This window comes from Leuresthes tenuis, unplaced genomic scaffold (genome assembly GCF_036924035.1).
Source record: "Leuresthes tenuis unplaced genomic scaffold, fLeuTen1.0.hap1 SCAF_14, whole genome shotgun sequence".
Lineage (NCBI taxonomy): Eukaryota > Metazoa > Chordata > Actinopteri > Atheriniformes > Atherinopsidae > Leuresthes > Leuresthes tenuis.
The window spans coordinates 7562507-7583528 of record NW_027325368.1 but is presented as its reverse complement, the minus strand read 5'-3'; the positions used below and the strand labels follow the sequence as shown (position 1 = coordinate 7583528).

Here is a 21022-nt window from a genome sequence, read left to right as displayed (position 1 = left end):
AGCTAAAACCAGAGATTTGTAGAAACTAGATCAAAATAACTGCCATGGCATTATCATGTGTTTTGTGGGCTTTTAGAAGCTAAAGTAGCTGTGGTGAAGCTGTGGTGAAACTAAACTTCACCACATTTTAATGTTAGTATAATATAAAATGAAACTGGGTTTCAAAAAAGATGTTTACAACTAAATCCCAAAAATTTCTCCTCCAGTACTTTTTTTTAAATTTCGGAGCAACTTCAGCATCCTTAAAAGTATTTAAGGGGGAAGTGTCTGCAGAAACTATGAGCTCCTATAAAACATACTCGGCATTATTTTACCCTTAAGTGCACCATAATTCATAATAATAATAAAAACAAGCCAAAACTCTAGTAAAAAAGAGGTGAAATAAACAGTTAAGCTTATAAAATGTGTGGAAATGTTTTGGGTTTTTCACCTGTGGTTACAGAAAGTCATTTTTTAAAATCAACTTGGAAAAGATGGTCACAAAGATACTGAATTTCCACAACTGAGGCTTTCAAACATGAAAGATGCACCAGACAGCAAGTGAAGAGTCAAGAGTTTGGAACCATTAATATTTCACTTGGGACCAGATAAGTGAAAAATACATCAATTTGCAGTAGTTTATATTTGGAGGTACAAAGTGTCTTTTCTCATTTGTCATGTTCATCTATCCAAGCTTTCATAACAATGTGGAGAGACGGAACTGAAGAGCAACTGAGGATCACGACTCCAGACAGACCAGCTCTGTTTGACTTGACTTAAAAACATGATGCAGTTGTACTTTTTCCCTTGCTGTATAACATACATGCTACGTTCCCCCTCTGCACTGGTGAGATATGTCTTGTTGCACAGGAGTCGACTGCAGGGACAGATGGTCTGGCAGCTGGAAGTCAACTTTGCCTTTTGTTCGAGTGCTGTTATGTGTGTTCAGACCCTGCCGATGTGGGGTGATGGCACATGTCCAGATACTGTCTAGAGTATCTGGAAAAAGGACACAGGAAAGGTCGAATATGGCTGTGCCCAAACAGCTTATTGGATGGTTAACTTTGAAAACCTTGTTCTTTAAAGTTGAAGTGTGGGAAGTCTGCACCCAACCGCTTCTGTAACTTTTTTGGCTAACAGTTTAGATGTTCTTTAAAGGCTGTCTCACCCCATCCGTTAAGATTTATCGGCCTCACTCTTCGCCTTTGACTCAAGCTGCACGTGCCAAGTAGTAACACATTTATTTTGGGCCAGCATGTTATTTGATGCATTCCGACAAACTGTTTCTTAGAGACAAAGGAAGATAGAACAAATAGATCAACTGTATCTGGGAGAAGGAAGAATGAGTTTGAGTTTGACTGAGTCTCCCTCTGTCTCCCTGGAGTGAACTCATGGTTGGAGTTCGGAGGAGGACTGAAACTCAAAAGCCTCAAGCACACAGTCATGACTATCGAGTGATAAGCTCACAACAAACTTTTTCTGTCAAACAAATATACAAACAAATAACAGCTTCACGTGTTGGGGACCATTTTCAGAAATGACTTAGTCACAGTCGATGGCTGCGGGTCTCTGTCACTATCCTCTCAAGCTTTGGCCATCTGCATCATTCTGGCACAAATGAGAGACTAATGAGTCAAGTGTTAACTGTTAAAGAGTCATAAATTCGTATTATTTCACATTAGGTTAAAGCTGAAACACTAAAGGGTTAGGGTTGGCTTAGGGTTTTAACGCCACAAGTCCAAACCAAAGCGTCTCATTCTCTCCAACAGAAGGCAGGGCTCCTTAACTGCCTGTCATTCCTTGTTTGAAGTCTGGCCTTTTCTTCTTTTACTTAATGATATCATCATGGAGCACAATTGCAAAGTCACTTGAACAAACTCGAAGAACAGAGCTGCTGCCTCGCGTTCGACCATTTTGGACCAATCAGAGTATACAAGGTATTTTAGTGGCGTTTCGGACACAAGGTGACAAGACGTGCAGCAGCAATGAGCAAAATTAGAAAAAATAACGTCTTCTATCATAAACCTAAAACAAAATGAAAGAGCATAATATGGGCTGTTTCACTGCAGCTTAATGGAGACCAGACAGAATACATAAAGCTTTGAGCGGCATTCAAATTCGTCTCTTTCAACTGAAATTATAAACGGCGTTTGCAACTTTCTTTTATAAACATCGTTGGGTGTTTTAAATATGACAAGCTGGAGGAGTTTATACGTATACACAATACGAAGCGAAGAGTATAAATCCTGTTTGAAGCAGCGCCCATTAATACTAGTCAGCATTTGGAAAAGACACGACTGTTGTTTAAAACAGTGTCTCTAAACAACACCGGTGATATCAGGACATTGGTGTGTGATGTGATATTTTTCACTCTCTGGCAATGGAAAATCAAACCACCTCTTAGAGGGTTTAAGAGTTAAAAAGGAGTTTATGTTCACTGGTTGAAGCCGCTGCTTTATCAGAGCGTCTTTGCTGTGGCCTGCAAGCACGAATAATGGAACTTTAAGGTATTAGAAACACGTTTCAGACCCACTGGTAAAACAGAAATATTCTAATAATCTATGCCTCTAATTGCTTAATTTTCTTCTTGATACTCTTGAATCCCTGAAGCTTGAAAAACCTTGAAGATAAATTTAACATTTACAGTAACAAGAATGTCGTGATTTCATAATGTTTACGTGTTCACCAGCTGTTTAAGCCAAATCATTCAGTCCAATATCTAACAAAAACTATTCTATTGTAAAAAACTCCCCAAAAAACTGGGATAATATGAGGGGACAAATATTTCGGGCTGAGATGGCAAATGGACTTCTCAGTTAATTGCTGCCTCATTTCTGTTTAAATCATTACAAAGCAGAAAAGGTTAAAATTAAAATGCTGATGAATAATTCAAATAGAGCTTAGCACAGTCGTGAAGAGTCGGTTTTTGCACCAGTGTGTCGGTTGGCATTCAAAATCCCTCAAATCGTGCAACACATTTGCAAAGATCTGAAACAAGCAACTGCTGTCTACAGCCCAAACAATACATCATGAGCTTCACCACCTCCATGATTTATTTCATGTTCCAGTGAAAAGCAAGTGTGTCTGTGAAGATTGTGAGACTGCAAATTACTTGCGAGCTGCCTGCCAGCTCTGTGTGGATAGAAATACACATTGGCATTACAAACTGAGCTGAGGTAATTTAGTAGAATCGTTTTGGTGTCACATGGCCTTAATACATCCCTATGTTGGCAAAAACAAGACCCAGAAAAGGTGTCGGCACAATGAATAAAAACAGGTGCTCAAAAACAACAAGAACAAACAATTTTCTTCTTGTTTTTGACAAATTATCATTGTGTGCTGCAGTATTCTGCTAAGTCCAAGAAGGTCCACATATTTTTAACCTGGCTGAACATAAGTGTGAGGCCCTGATACTAAATAACTACGTCACAATGTTTACGACACCAAACTTCCAGGAGAATCAGCCGCATTTCATCACACGTGGTCCTCTCAACATATTTGACTCAAAGTACACCGCCAAGTAAAATGTTTACATCCAACAAAGTCCTCTAACAGCTGTAATGTTTCTGACGAGAGCAAAGCATCGGGAGACTAAATCTACTTAGGGCCGAGGTCCGGCTGACTGATCACTGGAGTCGTTTTCACACAGGCACTGCAGACCGGAAGTTTTCAAAACATTTTCTTTACATTTTTGCACGTGAAAATGCAAATAACTGAAACCTTTCACCTGGACCTTAGAGTTATTCAGCCAGCTCTTTAGTACAAATCACTCACAAGTGGTCAGTCTGGAAATTACCCAGGTAGCCGCTGAGAGTGTGTCCTTGTTGATCCGAGTTGATTATGTGAGTTGGATAAATTTAATTCAAGTGTTCATATTCTCTGTGTTAGGCTTTGTTCAGTTCGTTTTAGGGGTGATTTGTTGTGTTATGACTTGTTTTCTTGTTTCACTTCCTCAGTCGCTTCCTTGGGTGGGCTTGTTTTCTGCTCTCCCTGCACAGCTGGAATCTATTGGCCAATCATCACATCGGCCCTTTGTTTGTAATTTGCTCCCGCTGTGAAAAAACTCCCTGTTTTCAGATCCCTGTTGTAGCTGAGCCATGTCGGTCAGGCTGTGTTTTCACCTCAGTTTACTTTCTTGGTTTAGGCTTAAACACCATGAAACATAACAAGGAGATTATGCTGACCCAACCCATTGTATCCTATTGTAGCTAAATTTTTAAGCAAATTCAATCTATTTTGCTGAAATGATTTGTAACAGATTTGGTGATTTGTGACAAATGACATTATCCAGCTAACGCAGATGTGCTCTGAAGAGGACAGACAAAGAGTATATTTGTCATTTTGATTTTGGAGAAATGGGGGAATAGATCAGCAAGTACACCAATGACCCACAGTGGGTAATGTTGATCTGTTGTGAATGAAGAAGACGAGATTACAAAATAATTCAAAGTAAAGCCTTTTTCTGTTCCCGAGAAGACATATTAGTATTTAATGAATATACAAATGTTTTCGTCCATGAACTACTCCCCTTAGTGTAGCAACAGTCGAAGTGCTGAACTGAACTGATGCTCTGAAGCAGACGATAATCAAGCTATCCAGAGATCCAGAAACTGCCAGAAAACAGAAATCAAACACGATCTCCTGACAGACATCAGAAAAACAGCTTCTCCTGACATTTCCATCTACAGCCAACTCTTGACCTCACACTGCTCTGATTGCAAAGGTTGGGATTTCAACATTTCCCTGCTTGCAGAGAGTTCAAGTGTAGCTGTAGCTGGAGAATAGTGGAGACACGGGGTAAAGACAAGCAGAGCATGGATATGCTTTCTGCACGGGGGAGTGTTGGGTGCCAGCAACAAGCCAGCTTGGCATGTGGGTTCCACCAAATGGTCTGATGACTCAGAGGCAGAAACACATGCACAGCATGCGTTGCTTCCACGTGATGGAGAACAAATATGTATATAAACGCATCAAAATACCTGGTAAGAAACACTGTTGGTGTGACACTTATTAAACTCCACTAAATAACCTGTTGGAGGATACTGAGACATTTCTTAGACCTTAAAGAAATGTTTAATCTGGGGTTTAAAATTTGCAGTAACATTTTATTTAACAGGTCCTTTAATTTTGAACTAAATTTCCTGAAAGATTACATCATTAGCTTCAGTTCTTAATGTAATGCAGTGAAGACAAACACACTCACAAGGCATTTTATAAGAGGACAGTGGGAAAAACGGTTCCTAAAATGACATCAGTATCCGTTGCAGTTTCTTTGAAAGACCATCTAAAACCTTTATTGCTTTAAAAGGCCTCACATTATCTTCTCAGCTTGGTAATTGATAAATATTAAATATGAAAAAATGAAAAGGTTCTGCAGACGCCGGCATCATATGGAGTCCACTTTAGTAATCAACACGTCGGCCATCAGGACCTCCTCCAAGCAAAGCATTGATCTTGAGGAAGCCCTTAGAGTCGGGCCTTAAATATTTGATATCTAACTGATGCTCATATTGCATATGAATTGCATTTTTAGAGAATCATGAGACATCAGGTGGTGATGCCTTCAAAGTATGTGGGAAAACTCATGCGACTAAAAATATGAAGAAAAGATCTGAAATGCTTGCTTGGGAGGCGGTCAAATTCAGTGTCGAGGGGGGTGGAGCCAATTCCAGCTGCCGTTGGGCAAGAGGTGGGTACATCCTGGATAGGTCACCAGTCCATCACATGGCCACAAACAACCATGCACACTCACTCCCAGGGTTGATGTAGAGTCACCAATTAATCTAACACGCATGTTATTGGGCATTGGGAGGAAGCAGGAGAACACATGGGGAGAACATGCAAACTCCACACAGAAAGGCCACAGGTGAGATTCAAACCAGGAACGCTCTTGCTGTGATGCGATAGTGCTAACATCAACACCTTCAAGCAGCAACCAACAATAACATTGTTATTAATCTTATTTTGCATTTCTGTTTATGAATCCAACTGAATCCTACACACTGGATGCTTAACTGCATAGAGTAGAGTGTAGAGTTGCAACAATTTTCTACCTCAGCCTCTGGGAGCTTAGGGCAGTTTCAGGCCCAGAAATGTGCAACACGAAAATCAATGTACTTCAGAACACGTTCACAAACTTTCCAAGGGTTGCTTTAAAGTTATGCATTGCAATGTAAACAGAAACAATTTTTTTTTTAACATAATCAAGTCTGCTGTAACATAAATGTTTCCTATTTGTAACACATTTGTAACACAATTAAGGCACTTCAGCCCATTAATGCACCAAATCTGTAATCCATTATGGATGATGGATGAAGCCATGCAGTCTTGCTCCTTGCAGTCTTGCTCCTTAACCTATTAATGCATAAGAAGCTGCTGTAACTGCTCAGTGGGACATATTTTTGGTGAATTTGGTGTTTGAAAGAGGCAAATCTGAGGTTGTTCCATCCAATCAGTGAGACACACAGAAAAAGAAACTAAAGGGAAATATTGTTATACATGTATATCCGTTGGTATATATGTATATACCAAATTGAATAAAATTCCCATCTAAATTGTTGTTGCGACTTAACCAAAAATGTTTAATTGACTGTGTTTAAGAGGCTAAAACTCTAGACATCTCCAGATGATGACTTTGTTAGCGACAGCAAAAGATGCCTCTGTCTCCAGTTGTGGAAACAATTTCTTCTCATCAAACTGTCTTGGTGAGTCACCCGTATGATCAAATTAAATAAACTGCTGCTGTCGCCCTCAGCTCATTTATTTCAAACCTCTGGACGCAGTATTGAACTATCATGTCGTTAAAATGAGTCTTGAGACTCTTGGGTCGGCTGGAGAATGCTCTTCATACAGCAGGCATCCTGCATATTTATCACTGAGAGTGGCAGTGAACAAAGCTGTTTAACCTTTAAGAAATCTGCAGACTTTGAAATGAGTCATCCCCTTTATTCATCTGCAGTGACTCTTCTTGTATGATGTGTTTGAAGAGATTCCAATATTGTTGATCGATTCGGTTTAGATGTAACTGTCGAGAAATGGTGACAGTAACGAGCGTATACGTCTGTTTTCAGAGATTCCACATTCCAAACGTATATAAAACATGATCTAAAAATCCATATCTTTTACACTTCATGCCAAGCGGTGGAGAGATTATGAGAGCTAGAACACAGTGAAGGTACTGAAACAACTGTGACTTAAACAATGCTGCAGCTGTACGTTGGAATATTTCCAAGACAGCTGCATTCTTGTTTTGAAGGATAGTAAATCAGTCTTCCAGGCTTCAACTTATGTGCTAGTGTTCAAGGTTGACATGTATCAACATATTCAGGCCCCTATATGAGTAGCTGAGGGCTGGTTTTAGGTGCAGCTTTGATACAGCATTGCTTTAAACAGACCAGGGCCTTCATTTATTAATTGTTCATGTGCATGGATGTGTGCGTAATGAGTATTTGAGAACATTCCCGCACAATATCTGGAATTTACCAGCTAAAATGTAGGAATGTGTGCACAGCATGTATATGTACATAATCTAGTGGGTGAAGAAGGAAACTGCAGATGGAAAGCATTGTTAGCATAAAAAACCCATCTCATCATCCTCATAATTTCTTTATTTCCTTAAATGAATAATTACTAAGTAAGTACGTTTAGGTAGAAACAGACATGCAGCCTAACCGGTGTCAAAACTTACGAAAGACACCTGTGACAGGCAGATAATTGAAGACAAATCATGGCCGATCTGGTCTTATTAGAAGGTTTGGTAAGCAGGTAAACGCGTCTTCAGAGTGCGTTTACCTGCTTGGAGAGAGCACCTCTGAGCAGATACCGCCCCCAAAAAGAGATCCTGTTTAATCACATGGAATGCTGTGATTTGGACTCTTTGTTGCAGAAAGATATTAATTAAATGAAAGCTGGTGCAGTGCAAGTCTTGTCCACGCTGGGGTTTTTAAGACACCAGCACTTGCAAGCATGAGACGGCAGACAAATGGAGCGTGTCTCAAACAGCCGGATTACACCATCTATGTTGATTGTCATTTCCCACATGACAGTTATTTCAGAGAAACCAGCAACAAGTCAAAAGTGAATGTATTTCCAATGATTTTGGCAATATGTGTGTCCAAAGGTATGAGTTCTGTTGTGCTCTGTCCTTGTAAAATTTATTTAAAAAAAAAGGACATTCCAGTGTAAATGACCATGAATGCCATGAGCACGGTGGTTTGGAATATGACGGATTTATTAACAGGTGATTACTTATTAAAGTGCATATGACCAGCATGAGCATGTTTGATAAATATGTATTTTTTTTTATCTGTACTTAAGCAATGAATTCTGAATTTTATTCATAAGACAGAATTTAAACATTTTCTCTGCAAGGTTGATAAATGTGGATTCTGTCCTCCTTAAAAGAAGAGCAAAGAACGTAAAAATGTCTGGAGCACCTCATTGGAAATTAGCTGTGTCTGTTGTGACTCACTGCTCACTTTTCATGGCCTTCTTTCAATATTTAATTTTCTTCCACCTGTACTGGAACCAGCTTGTATCTATTAATAAAACACAACACACACCATGTTTTTTAAGGCTGCAAAATGTTGCAGATTCTTTCAGCTTTACCTATGCTGTGGACTTTAAACTCATCCATACAGTCCGCTCATGTTCACTTTGGCCTTACAGTTTTGTAGATTTACTGACTAAATTTAAGGTCATTTTCCGTTGGAAAATGAAAACAAACTACAGTCGAAATTAAGGGGTTAATGTCACAGAGGAAAGTGGTAATACTAATTAGTTTTTGCCCTTTTTTCATTGTTTAAAGAGCCTCTGAAGGGTCACAGTGGGTAATTCTTTTCTGCACTTCTTCAGCATTTCCTTGCTGTAGTTTTCTTATTTCCCTTTATTTCAGAGCAGGTGTGATGCTGACATTTTAGGGATACATTATGAGGATCTTGTAAAAATTGAAGATATTACTCCTCAGATGATTGCTCATTACTCCTCTCATAAGGTCGAGCTGTGACAGCATACAGCCAGTGGCTGTGGGCTCAGCTGCAGCTGCTCATCCTGGCTCTGCTGGCAGTAGCTCTGGCTGTGGATGCACTTATTGTTCAGACTTTAGCTGCATTTGCAAATTAATCTTTGGTTTTATGGATATGGCAATAGTGGCTGCAGTGTGGCTTTTCTTTCATCAGCAAAGAAAGCATTGCTAAAGCCCATGAGATTCAAATGAACTGTGCTTTAATCGGATATGACACAGCGACATTAAGGAGTACAGCAGCTTCAACACAATAATGTCAATTCCCTGCTCACTTGCAATGGATGGATACAGTCAGTGTTGTACACATTATGAATTATAAGCTTTCATATTAGTAAAAGCACAGCCCAGGCTGCAAACTAGCTTCTCCTCTCTTTAATACAAAAGTTACTGTGATGGAGCACAAAAAGAGGTCAGAAAAAATCCACTTTTTTCCATTTAATTAAATCTGCTGCTGCAAAACAAGAGACCAACGATAAATGCTTTTTGAGTGGAGTTGAGTCACCCAAACCACACTTAGAAATTGCATGTTTGTTTTCTATATGTGATCAGTTATTAATGGGAAAGAACAAAAGCATTATTTATGAACAAATTCCTGCTCGAATTGTTGCAGGTTATGTCCCGGAGATTTGGCACCATGTCAAAAATATCCACTCTGTCTTGCTGCCTCATTCCTCTGCGCCCCTCTTTGATCAGAACACTGCAAATTCCATCTCCTTCTGATATCAGACGCCACAAATGAGGGTTGACAAGGCGGCCCGGTGGTTTTGTTCAACCTCACAGAGAAAAACTGTGTCACTGATCAACACAGAAAGGGTTGCACTGGGTCATCACCGTTTTCAGTGAGCTGTTCTGCCTGGTTTTGTTAGCACTCTACTTGCCTTGAAGCCACTCTGTAGTTCCTCTTCAAGGATTACCACGTCATAGTATGGATAGAGCAGCCTTTATCCAGGCTTTGAATGTGTTTGAATAATGAGTAGATGGCATCATTTAATTATCGATCAGCCTCATTTAAAGGTCACCTTTATCTGGCATGACAAAGAGTGTTTTATTAGGAAATCACAGTCAACCACAAAGCCCTGGAGACACCCAGCAGGATGCTGGCTCTCAGGTAACAAAGCACCTGGCTGTGAGAGTAATTCAATTTGTGAACATGACTCATGGAGATCAAACAGCATTGAGCTTGAATATCAAGTTTCTTCTATGATCTCACCACATCAGTCCAAACTTTTTTTTAGGAACTTCTACAAATTCTTTACAAAGCAAAGTTTGTATTTGTTTTGCAAACTGCAGAGCTCAATTTAGCTGCAATCATACAGGCAATTCTTATCTGGCGAGTCTGAACACCTGGATTTGAGTTTAAAACATTATACCTGACAGATTCTGTGTGGCTCATCTGCCTGGGTTCATCACAGGTCTCTCCACAGATGTTCTCGGAAGTTTTAAGTCTGTGTTTTGGGTTCTGAAAGTTAAACTCTGTCTGCTTTCCTCTGGAGCTAGTTTTCCCTCAAGAAGCTTTCTAGATTTGGCTGCATTCATCTTTCACTTAAAATATGCTTTTCCTACTGCTAAGAAGGAACCCCACTGTATGACGCTTCCTCTCCCATGGCTTAGTGTAGGAGTAGCAAGGAGAACAAAAGCTAATAGGCCATACCTGCGCAGTAAGAGGTCAGAAGACATTCTTAAAAAATATGTCTTAGAGCATGAATTCACATTGTCAAAATGACAAATTCAAATGTATAAAAAAAAATCTATTCTATGACGCAAAGTGCGAAAAAAGAGATGGTTACGACACTTTCTGGATCCCTAAACAACAACAAGTTAAAAAACCTTTGAAGTAGTAAGAAGTTATTCAGAAAATCAGTTGCAGTACATCAATAAATGCTCTAATATGAGAAAAAATAACAACATAAAATAATAATTTTTCCTATATTTTTCACAAAGGTTTATAAATGAACACTTGTACATTCTGTATTTACCTATATTCTGCACTTTTTAAGTATTTTATGCATCAGTTTTTATGTAATATCATTAGAAGTATAATGCGTTTTATAAAAAGCTAAATTAGTTGGGAAGCAATTTTTGGTTTTCTTTAATTTATTCCCTATTACGTTAACCCATTTATTCTTTTCCAGAATGTGTGATGCTCCTTCAATAAACACTGCTATAAGATCAGTGTTTGAATATAGACAATAATTACAGTCATATAGAATAACCCCCTCCTCAAGTCCCCTAAAAAGCATGAAGGCCAGTTTGGACATGATAGTTTATGCTTTCCTAATCTGTAAAAGTATAGTAAATTTAAGATAAGTGCCCCCAGGTCTCAAAGCTTTAACCCTCATCCTCATGAGGAAAAAAAATGTCATTGAAATCTGATGAAAAGAAGCTAGGATGGATTATTCATCAGAGGAGAAACGAGAGAAAAAAGATGAAGAGTTGTAGAGGAGAGCTTTCTAAATCGACTACCAGTGAATTACTGCTGAACAAAATGCCAAAACTTCCCCACTACTCCAGCCAAGATTTCAATTGACTAAATGTGACAAAGGGTGCTGCAGAGAGAGAATGTGTATAGCTAGGAAACCCTGACTAGTTTGAAAACAGCAATAAAGAGCCTACATCTGCTCTTAGAGGAAAAGAAAGTGGACAGAGATGTTGTTTTCAGACACTCTGAGGATGTTAAATGAGACAGAGGTCGATGTTATTGCTTCACTGACTGCAGATTGTGTGGAGGAATGGAGCTCGTGTGAAACGTTGCCAAGCATTACACAACATTACTCGCTATCTCGGGACATTTGCAGTGCTGAATCACCCTGCCTTCGATATGATGAGCTCATTTTTTGCCTCTTTGGAAAAGTTAATTTGCAGTTGTCATTTATGTAATGTTGTAGGTGAAAAGCAGGGAGAATGTGAGAGCTGAGCTTTTGTTTGATAGAGATCTTGATTGATTTGAAATTGGATTTCTGTAATGCCATAAAACAGCCCAGTGAAAGAATAATATCTATCAAGCTGCTGCTGATGTTTACTAGGCTTTCATGAAGAGTGAATTAAGAGATAAAACAACAGCTTTTCGATTTAAGACACATTCTCTGATGTGGGAATCAAACCCATCATACATCTTTTTATAGTGAAGGGTTCTCGTCTTTTTACATTACATGTGAACAGTCGATCAGTGGAACCTGGTAAACACTTTTAGTTTAGTTAGATATTTCTGAAGCTTCAGTTTCCTACAGCCTTTCTCAGCAAATTGAAGCTGAAAGCTCTGGGCTTACTTATAGGGATGATGAGTTTTGAATTTAAAAAAGCATCTGTATTTCTCAAATTAAAACTGGACCTCGACACTAAATTCTCATCCAGTTGGTGATTGTACATAATATTCTTACCTCATAGTTCTTGCAGGCTATGTCGGCCAGGCTGCTTGTTTCACCCAGCAGACTGAGATCCAGCTCACTTGGACCTGTGGACAGAAAAATCCATCAACAATCATCAATATGTCATGTACTTAGGCCTTAAGTCATAGCTTTGTGTTTTGGAACTAGTCATTATTACATTACATTATTCCGTACTGTTTTAGGTTCTAGTTCATGACTCATGTGCAAAAATAATTAGGCTGGAGCCAAGAGGCAAGAAATACAAACACATAACTCCTCACAAACTCATCAAGCCATTTGAAAATGTATTCTGTGCATGTGGCAACATCCATGACGGAAAATATGGAGCAACATGCAAGTACCAAAACTACAGTTCCTTGAATGACCACCAGAGGATGGATCTGTCAGTGAGTACACATCCATAGTCCCCCAAGATAAAGTGTTAACATCTTTACAGCCTGGTGCAGAAAACAGTTTTAGTCCCTATGGGAAATGTTATTGGTGAGGTTAAACATGGCATAATCCATAATTCAAAACTATACAATTTTATGCGTAATAATGGATGGGTGAGTCTTAAGATTGACCCATTGACTTGCATAGAGGCTTCAGGTTTTCAGTCAGATGACAAAATCATAAAGTCAAGACTTCAAAACAGTAGTAAAGAGACATCAACCACACTATTCTTTCAGTGGCAGAGCAACAATCTTTGGGGGGTATATGAGCTTCATTGCCTGGTTTTGCATCACTGGCTGAACTTAAAAAGGTGTGGATATGAGGTATACCTGGTGAAGCTTGCAGGAGATCACCATCGTTGTTGCTCTTTGCCTAAGTTTTTAACTTTAATTATCTGGTTTAATCAATTTAATAAACCCTTTTCTTTTCTAACCGTTTCTCTCAGCCAAGTCAGTGGATTGTAACAACAATTCACTTATTTATTTCTTGGCATATTTGGACTGTGTCCAAATTGATTTTGGAAAGTCTGGATGACAAAAAAAGTGCATGAAATGCGATTTAAAAAAAAAAAAAAAATCCAGACCTTATTCAGAGTTGGTTTAAGATGCAGTTCCAATCAGAGCGTGAAACCAATGCTCTGCCTGCTCAAATCTGATTTATTCAGCTTTACTTTCACCACAACAGACGAGAACAACGATAAATCTACATCAACAGCAGCGCTAAGCTGAATCCTTGCTGCTATGAGCAGAGCACTTTCAAGGGCAATTTGGAAAATAACACTCTGCAGACTCAATGAAGCCAAAGTAGGTGAAATGACCTCGTTTTACATATATTATTGTTGTAATTTGAAGATGCGCAAGGACTTTGCTTTGCTCAGGCTTCTTTTTTTTTTGCTAAGCTTAATAACTCCTAATTTGTTACTCAGTGCAAAGGGAGGTATCTATAGCTCTTAACAAGATGGCAAATGATTGCTTTTCACCATTTAAAAGATGGAAAAACAGAAAACATTTTAGAGTCAGGAGTCATTTTTTGTTATATAGGACTTGAACACAGTGAACACGATTGTAATACAGTTATCAACACTGGTGCTGTTTGTTGTCAAGAGCTGATTAAATTTGTACTGTTCATGTTCACATCAGTTTACCAGATGTAGTCTTGCACATGCGTGCAAAGCATGGACAAACACACAGTGACATATCCACAAATTTAAGTTGATTTAAGCACCAGAAACACCTGAACTCAGACCTAATTTTTTTATAAAGCTGCCTTGGAAGGTGGCGTTAAAGATTCTAACACATCTTTGTATCCTTCCTCTGTGGTAATGGGTTGTGAATAACACTTTCCTTTGGCGTGTTTTTTTTTCTCCTGCACATCATCGCCTCCTGATCAAAAAGCTGCGTTAGATTATGCAACGATGCAGCTTCAGGCGCTCAGGCTGATTCCAGAGAGATTTGAATTTCTTAGATGTATTATGATAAAAAGCTTCAGAATGCACTGAGGGGGAAAAAAAACTGTCCCGTGTGCTCTTGACAGCTCACAACTTTAGAGTCAGCAACATGTCAGAGTGCATGTCGTCCCTGGAAGGTGAGGCCCTGAGGTACGACAGTGTGGGGGTTCTTTGTTTTGTTATGTGATGTCAGGTGGCAGAGGCTGCGCTCGTCAGCGGCACTTCAGTCCAGGATGCCTGCTGTTGATAATCACGGTGGATGGCAAGGCCGGAGGACAGTGGCAGCAGCCTCCTCTCGCTGGTGGAACTACAAGCAGCAGATGGACCAGAGCCCAATCTCTCCTTTCGAAGAGTCTATTTTTAGCTTTTGCTTAATCTTTTTTGTTTCCTGCAGCTTTTCCCCCATACTTTCCCACATCAGATCCAGTTTAAGAACATCAGTTTATCTATAAAACAATATCAAACTGAAGCTACAGACTAAACAGATTTCAGATCAGTCTGCATTTATGTGTCTCGTTAAAAAAAATAACGCACTTCTTTTAGGACGGTTTTCTTGACGGAGCACCGATTGTGCGTCTCCTTCACAGAAAACACGAGAAAAATAACCTCAAGAAATGTAAAGATATCACACTGCTTTGAACAAACCTGAAAGTGCAACTCCATAATAACTCCTAATAAAATGGAATCTGGAGTGGACAGCAGTTATACCCTTCATGAGGTAAAATTCACTTCTCTTGAGTTCATAACAACACTTTAAAGGCTTCCGAAGCATGGCTTTAGACTTTCTCTTATAAAACATCACCAATGGAACAAAAAAATGGACCAAAACAAAAGTTCTACGTTTCACTGCGAGAGAGGTGCCTGGGACAAAGTTCTAACCATGTTGGAAATTTAGGGTGTTTGCCATCTTGCAGTGCTACGACCTCTGTTTCGAACCAACAACTATGAACCTTACCTAAACACATAGTTTTTCATACCTAAATCTAACCAAACAGTTATTGAAAGTGAAAGTAAATAGTGATCGAAAATTGTTGTGTAAAATATACTGAGCTGAATGAGAACTGTGGTCTCCTGGATGACGAGCATGAATAACTCTGCCACCTTACAATCTTTCAATAGACCATAAAAAAGCAGTAATTTTTTTTCCTGTTCATGTACATAAAAGACATTCACAAAGACAAAGAAATTCATCTTCCAGGACACTGATCAACAGATTACATTTTGTGACAGTTTAATGAACTGCAGGATGCTCAAATCTTAGTTTGCAGGCATCTTAAAGGACAGAATATGACCTTCAGTGAGTAGCAGCAATGCAGACCAAAATGTGCAGAAAACTGACCAAAAAACTGAAAGAGAAACCTACTGTAAGGTGCAGCCTGTAAAGAAAAACCCTACTAAATCTCTAAAACTGGTCATGTTGGACTTTTATATCACTCTATTCGTAGGAATCTTTTTTTCATTGAAAAAGGTGGGTTATTTAGAGGAAGAGGAGCTGCAGTTTCCATCTGCTGCATCTACTGCAAAAGAGAAGCACACGTTTGCATGTTCGTGCACACGTGACCTGACCGTCTTGTGAAAACAGCATGAGCAGGAAATACGAGGCAGGCGGAGAACATTAAGAGTTTTCAGCAGCCTTTCACTGGTACTGAGAGATGTCTTATTAATCATTAAAACTTTGAATGTTGCTCATTTTGTTTGTATTTTTTAAATTCCGTCAGACTAAAGTGCTATATGTTTATAAAATCTTTCCCTCTGCCTCTCTTGAGTATTTGAAAGCTGTCATGAAAAGAATTGCTCTGAAGAGTGTATAAAGGAGCTGCACAAGAGTGTCAAGTAGCACGAAGGAGTGTGAAGGATTCCTGAAAATGTGTCTTTTTATGTGCTTGGCCTCAACCGCCTGATGCTGCAAACAGCTGAGTGTATTGTGGGTTAATCTAACTTAAAAGTCAACTTCTCAAAGCAGAAAAACATGCAGTCTTTCATTCACACTGGGCAGCGGTTTATCTGAACATACTGGCGTTCCCCTTCGTGGTGTTTCTGCATCTCCTAACACGAGCCTCCGTCTCCTCCTGCGTGAATGTGTTGTTGCAAACTGTTCACAGAATTACAAAAGCTATCCACAATAAAACTGGACTGCTTTTAAAATGAAGAAGAACAAGCAGCTTGAGTGGTCTTCTGTAATTGTCAACGTTTATAATCACTTCCTTCGGTTCTTACTCGGCTTCCTGCAGCGGTGCGGCTGCGTCTCTGCGCTGTGACATGACGATGCATCAAAAACAATACAGAAGTCAGTTTACGCTATTTATGAAGCCCACAGTCACAAGATTTTCTCTGGGGGGTTAATTAAGCCATACAGCAGATTTCAGACGGCAGAAACTTTTTCACATCGCGTACTGACACAGCAGCGATAAACAAAGTGAATAAAGCACATTGCACTGGAGAGGAGTTGTGTAATATGTTTTGATTGTCACTAAGCTTTAAAAAAAAAGAAAAAAATAGCTTGTTAATTATGAGCTTTAGGCTGACTAACACGCCTAGATAATGCGATTGGGGATTACATACCTCCCGCATAACAGTAGAAATGAGTAAGTCCACACTATTACAGCCTAATAAAACTGTACTCATCCACGTTTTTTTCTTTATCAGTTTGATATTTTAAAAATTGTGTTTTTGGCCACAAAAAGCATCAGCAAATCACTTTGCTTTGGAAATGCAGACTGTCAATCAGACTCTTTCTGCTTCTCGTTTTACATACTTGAAAGAAAGAAAGTTTCCTCCCACAGTAACATAGGATCTGAAATACTTTGGTCAATAACCTGATTCCCCTCGTATGCAAGTGTACTACAGCATGGACTGAGCTGGTTTGAGCTGCAGCTTTTAACTGTTCTGAGTTTGTTTGGAGACATTAACCGAAGAGTTAATTTGCAGTATAATCCATTCAGAAAAGCCCCCCCCCCCCCGAATTTGATATGGGAACCTTCTTGTTGTGAGGTGATAGTGCTGACCACCACATCACCATTTCGGCCATAGTCAAATGGAATTTCAATAATTAAACACATTTTCTTCTGTTTTTGAATATTTAGTGTTCAATAGCTTTGAGGAAATGTAGTGTTTTTCCATCATAGGAGTGTTGAATGGCTGCCAGCCGCCTGGCACGGCTGCAATCACGGCAATCAACAGCTATTTTCATAATAATTAATATTTTCATCATTCTTGTGTTTCTTTTGTTGTCTAACAGCCACAGTTCACCACTGTAGAAAAGTGAGGGTCATGTATCTAATACAATATTTACCTTTGAGAAGCTCTATAGTGGGGGGCTAATATCAGCCCAACCACAAATCTTTGCCCTGGGGCCCACAAAGATGTCTAAGAGAGTAAAGTTATCGAACTTCTTATTTAGCTTTCCATCAGAGGAAAATGTAGAACTGTTTCTGTATCAGTCAAATCAAGAGGAAGTTGTTTAATCGTGTTCTGGGCTTGTGTAAGTAAAAAGCCTATACATAAAATATGCATTTGAAACATAACTGAACTACAAAGTAATAATGAACCATTTCCTCCTTTTTATATTCAGTGTAAATAGTTTTGATGCATCTGTAAAGAACACAAAATGTCTTCCATGGGCACATTTACAAGTTGCACCTACACTCTGTAATGATGTTATAAAATAATGAGTGATATGCAACAAAAACCAGGCATGTTCTGATGACTAATTTCGCTGTAACATTTCTTCCTAGAACTAAACCTGTTATGAAATTGGTGGAGAAACACCTGCAGTGCGCAGACTGATCACATTCTTCAGACCAACATGAGGTGTTTTCAGTCAGGAACGCAGATCTATAAACAGTTGATTATCAGATCTTGCATAACAGCCTGCATGACATTCTAACCTTGTTTAGTCTGTATTTCTCACAAAGCGCAGCTAACCCTCTGTCACCGGTTGCTATGCCAACTCGTGTGGTAACCAGGCAGCTGGTGGGTGATGTGTTTGGTTTTCACTTGTTCTCTCTTTTGGTGATCTTAGACATGTGCAAGTAGCTGGTAAACATACTGGAGGATGTTACTTACTGTGTGTGTAACCCGGTTATTAAGGTAAAAATTTCTTTTGACAACATTATTTATGTATGGGAACACTCACTGGGACGCAATCTAACACAATAATAAACCATGACCCAGGTTTTTTTTTTCTTTAATTCATCATGACCTCAATTTAAAAGGGTGTTTTTTTTATCTTGCTTTTTGGACTCTTCCCCTGCTCTACATCAGGATCTGAAGAAGCCTCATTATGATCCATTCATTTGAATCAGATGTATTGGAGCAGAGAACTGTAAAGTATGTAATGCAGCAGGCTCAAGGATTAGGATTGGGCTAATAGTAATACTATACCCCATATCTGATGCTACTTCTACCTACTCCCTTATTTAAACAAAAATAGCCAAACACCAGTGTAGAAATACTTGAATAAAAGCCATGGCATGGAAATGGTCCTAGACTATCAGTCTGAAAATATTTAGTAATACATTGACACTCAAGTGAATCTGCAACATTATTATTAAACTTATCAGATACATCCTGGAATAAAGTAAAGGCATAATATTCATGTATTTCAGAGAATGAAATGCACAGGTTTTATTCACTTCAACAGTCTTTGGTTTATATGAAAAAGTCTTAGGAAAAGTCCAACCCACAGGGAGTCATTCTCCCCAACAGAAGACTTTCATGTCAATGCAGCTAATAACATATTATATTTATTAAACATGTAAAGATGTTACTACAACTGAAATTCTGCAATTAAATAACACTTCTCATAGCTGGACTAAAACACACAGATAATGCAGGTGGGAGTTGAATTGTTCCCGCATGTAAATGTTCAATTTAAATAACAGAAGAACCTGAAAACAAATGTGAATAAATATGAATTCACTGCCATCTGAATACCGTAGTTTATTAAATGTTTTTGTCTTTGGCTTAATAGGTCGACGGAAAAAAAGCTAAGCTAACAAGCTGAAAGAGGCCCAATTAAATGTTATAGTCAAGATCAGCTATACTTCACTGTACATGTACACATGCTAAATGTTGTGGAACTCCTTCAAATGTCTTAAAGACACAGAACAGTGTAAGAAAAACAATCCATGTCTATAGGAATAAGCTTATTCCTCATTCCTATAGACACCAAAATCAAATAGGGAACTTGTAATTGAACATACTGAAGGTTCTCTAAATAATTGTACTTTCAAACACCTAATTTACAGAACTTTATAAAAGTCTTTAATCCCAACAATATTGGCTGCCTTGTGTTTAACACCAGAAGCAGCATTTAATAATTCAAACATGATTCACTGATCTAAACTCTCTCTGAGGCTTAAATATTGAACAAGATAATCTTGCAGAAGCTAATAATTAACATTTAAAGAGGCGTGTCATTAGTTAGAAAATATAAAGTGATCTTACCAGCAGCAGGCTCTTTGGAGGGAAACAGCTTGTTGTCCAAAGTCATGCTGATGTCACAGAAGACCTCCTCCTCGTCCCGGTCAGCGTCCAACTGAATAGAAAGTAAAATAAAAATAATCTTCACTTCTGAGTTTATGCTGTCAAGACAATGACTTTAACACATCACCTTTTGTTCAGGAGAACCTGAAACCTTCATGACCTGAAACTGAAACATGACGACCAAATCACTGTGACCGAGCTCTGTCTTTTAATCCACTGTGACATCAGAAATGAGACTCCTAATAAGATGAAACGTTGGAAATGAGCTCTGATGCTGGCAGCTGCACACTCGGGTCATTTTGTATTCAGCATACACTGGAAGCTTTAATAACACTACGTTAATTAGCTTCTCCTCTGTGTCAGTTGGTCTCTTTCCGATCATTCAACGACAGGCTGACTTCCCTCGCACATGCAGCTCTTGCAGATGGACCATGCTGAATTTGGTTTGTGAGTGAACTGGAGGCTGATTGATACAGACACTTTCCTCTCTCCTCCATTCTGCTTCTTGGCTGTCGTTTTGCTGTCATCAGAGCAGATGACAATCAGCTAAATGACAAAAGACGACTTTGTGCTAATCTAAATGAATATATGACCACCCCCTGTTTCCTGCTGCATCTTTAGGTGTGTGACTCTCAGCAGGGTTACTAAGTCAAGACTAAATAAAGACATGAGTGAATGTCAGTAGTGGGAGTGGAGGTCAGGAGACATGTATGATAAGGATAGTCTACCTCCAAGAGCCAGCTTCCTCCTGAGGTTACTATGGTAACAACCTAAAAAAAGAAGCCTTTGTCTAATGTCTACTGCGTGGGAGACTCCCCTGAGTCTACCTGCAGAAGAGGAGCAGAGGGGATCAGACTGAGTATTCCCCAATGAGTGTGGCATTCAAAAACCATTTGTGGAGCTCAGACTTCTCCCTGTCTGTATCACAGCAGAAAAAGAGACTTAATGCATTGTCTCCGTGACCAGAATTTGTTCAGATACCAGCATAGGAAACCTCTAAAATCCATTAATTCTGACAAGAAACTCGATGGACTTTTCAGAGAGTCTAATTTTTCAAGGACGGATTAGCAGCGTTAACTTTTTGGAGTGAAAACTTGTTAGTATAGCGTCTCTTCATCAGGCAGAGGACACAAACTGTACATGAATGTTTTAAAAAAAGCTGGGACGGGGCCAGCAAGAGAGTGAAAGGCTAAGGTTTGAGGTATTCAAGGAGGACAGCATGGGTGAGCAGTTATTACATCTCTTAACAAACCAAAAAGCTAAATATTT

At 39.0% G+C, this 21022-nt stretch overlaps 1 protein-coding gene across 1 annotated transcript in view; it reads right to left on the bottom strand.

Moving 5' to 3' along the window:
- The window catches only part of ak5 (adenylate kinase 5), an 89605-nt gene that overhangs the window by 25602 nt on the left and 42981 nt on the right, over positions 1-21022 (bottom strand). Inside the window, exons 7-8 of the mRNA XM_072363976.1 lie at positions 19715-19805; positions 12379-12452 (exon numbers count right to left, since the gene is read on the bottom strand). Of these exons, the coding sequence (XP_072220077.1) occupies positions 12379-12452; positions 19715-19805 (165 nt within the window). The remainder of the gene's footprint in view (positions 1-12378; positions 12453-19714; positions 19806-21022) is intronic.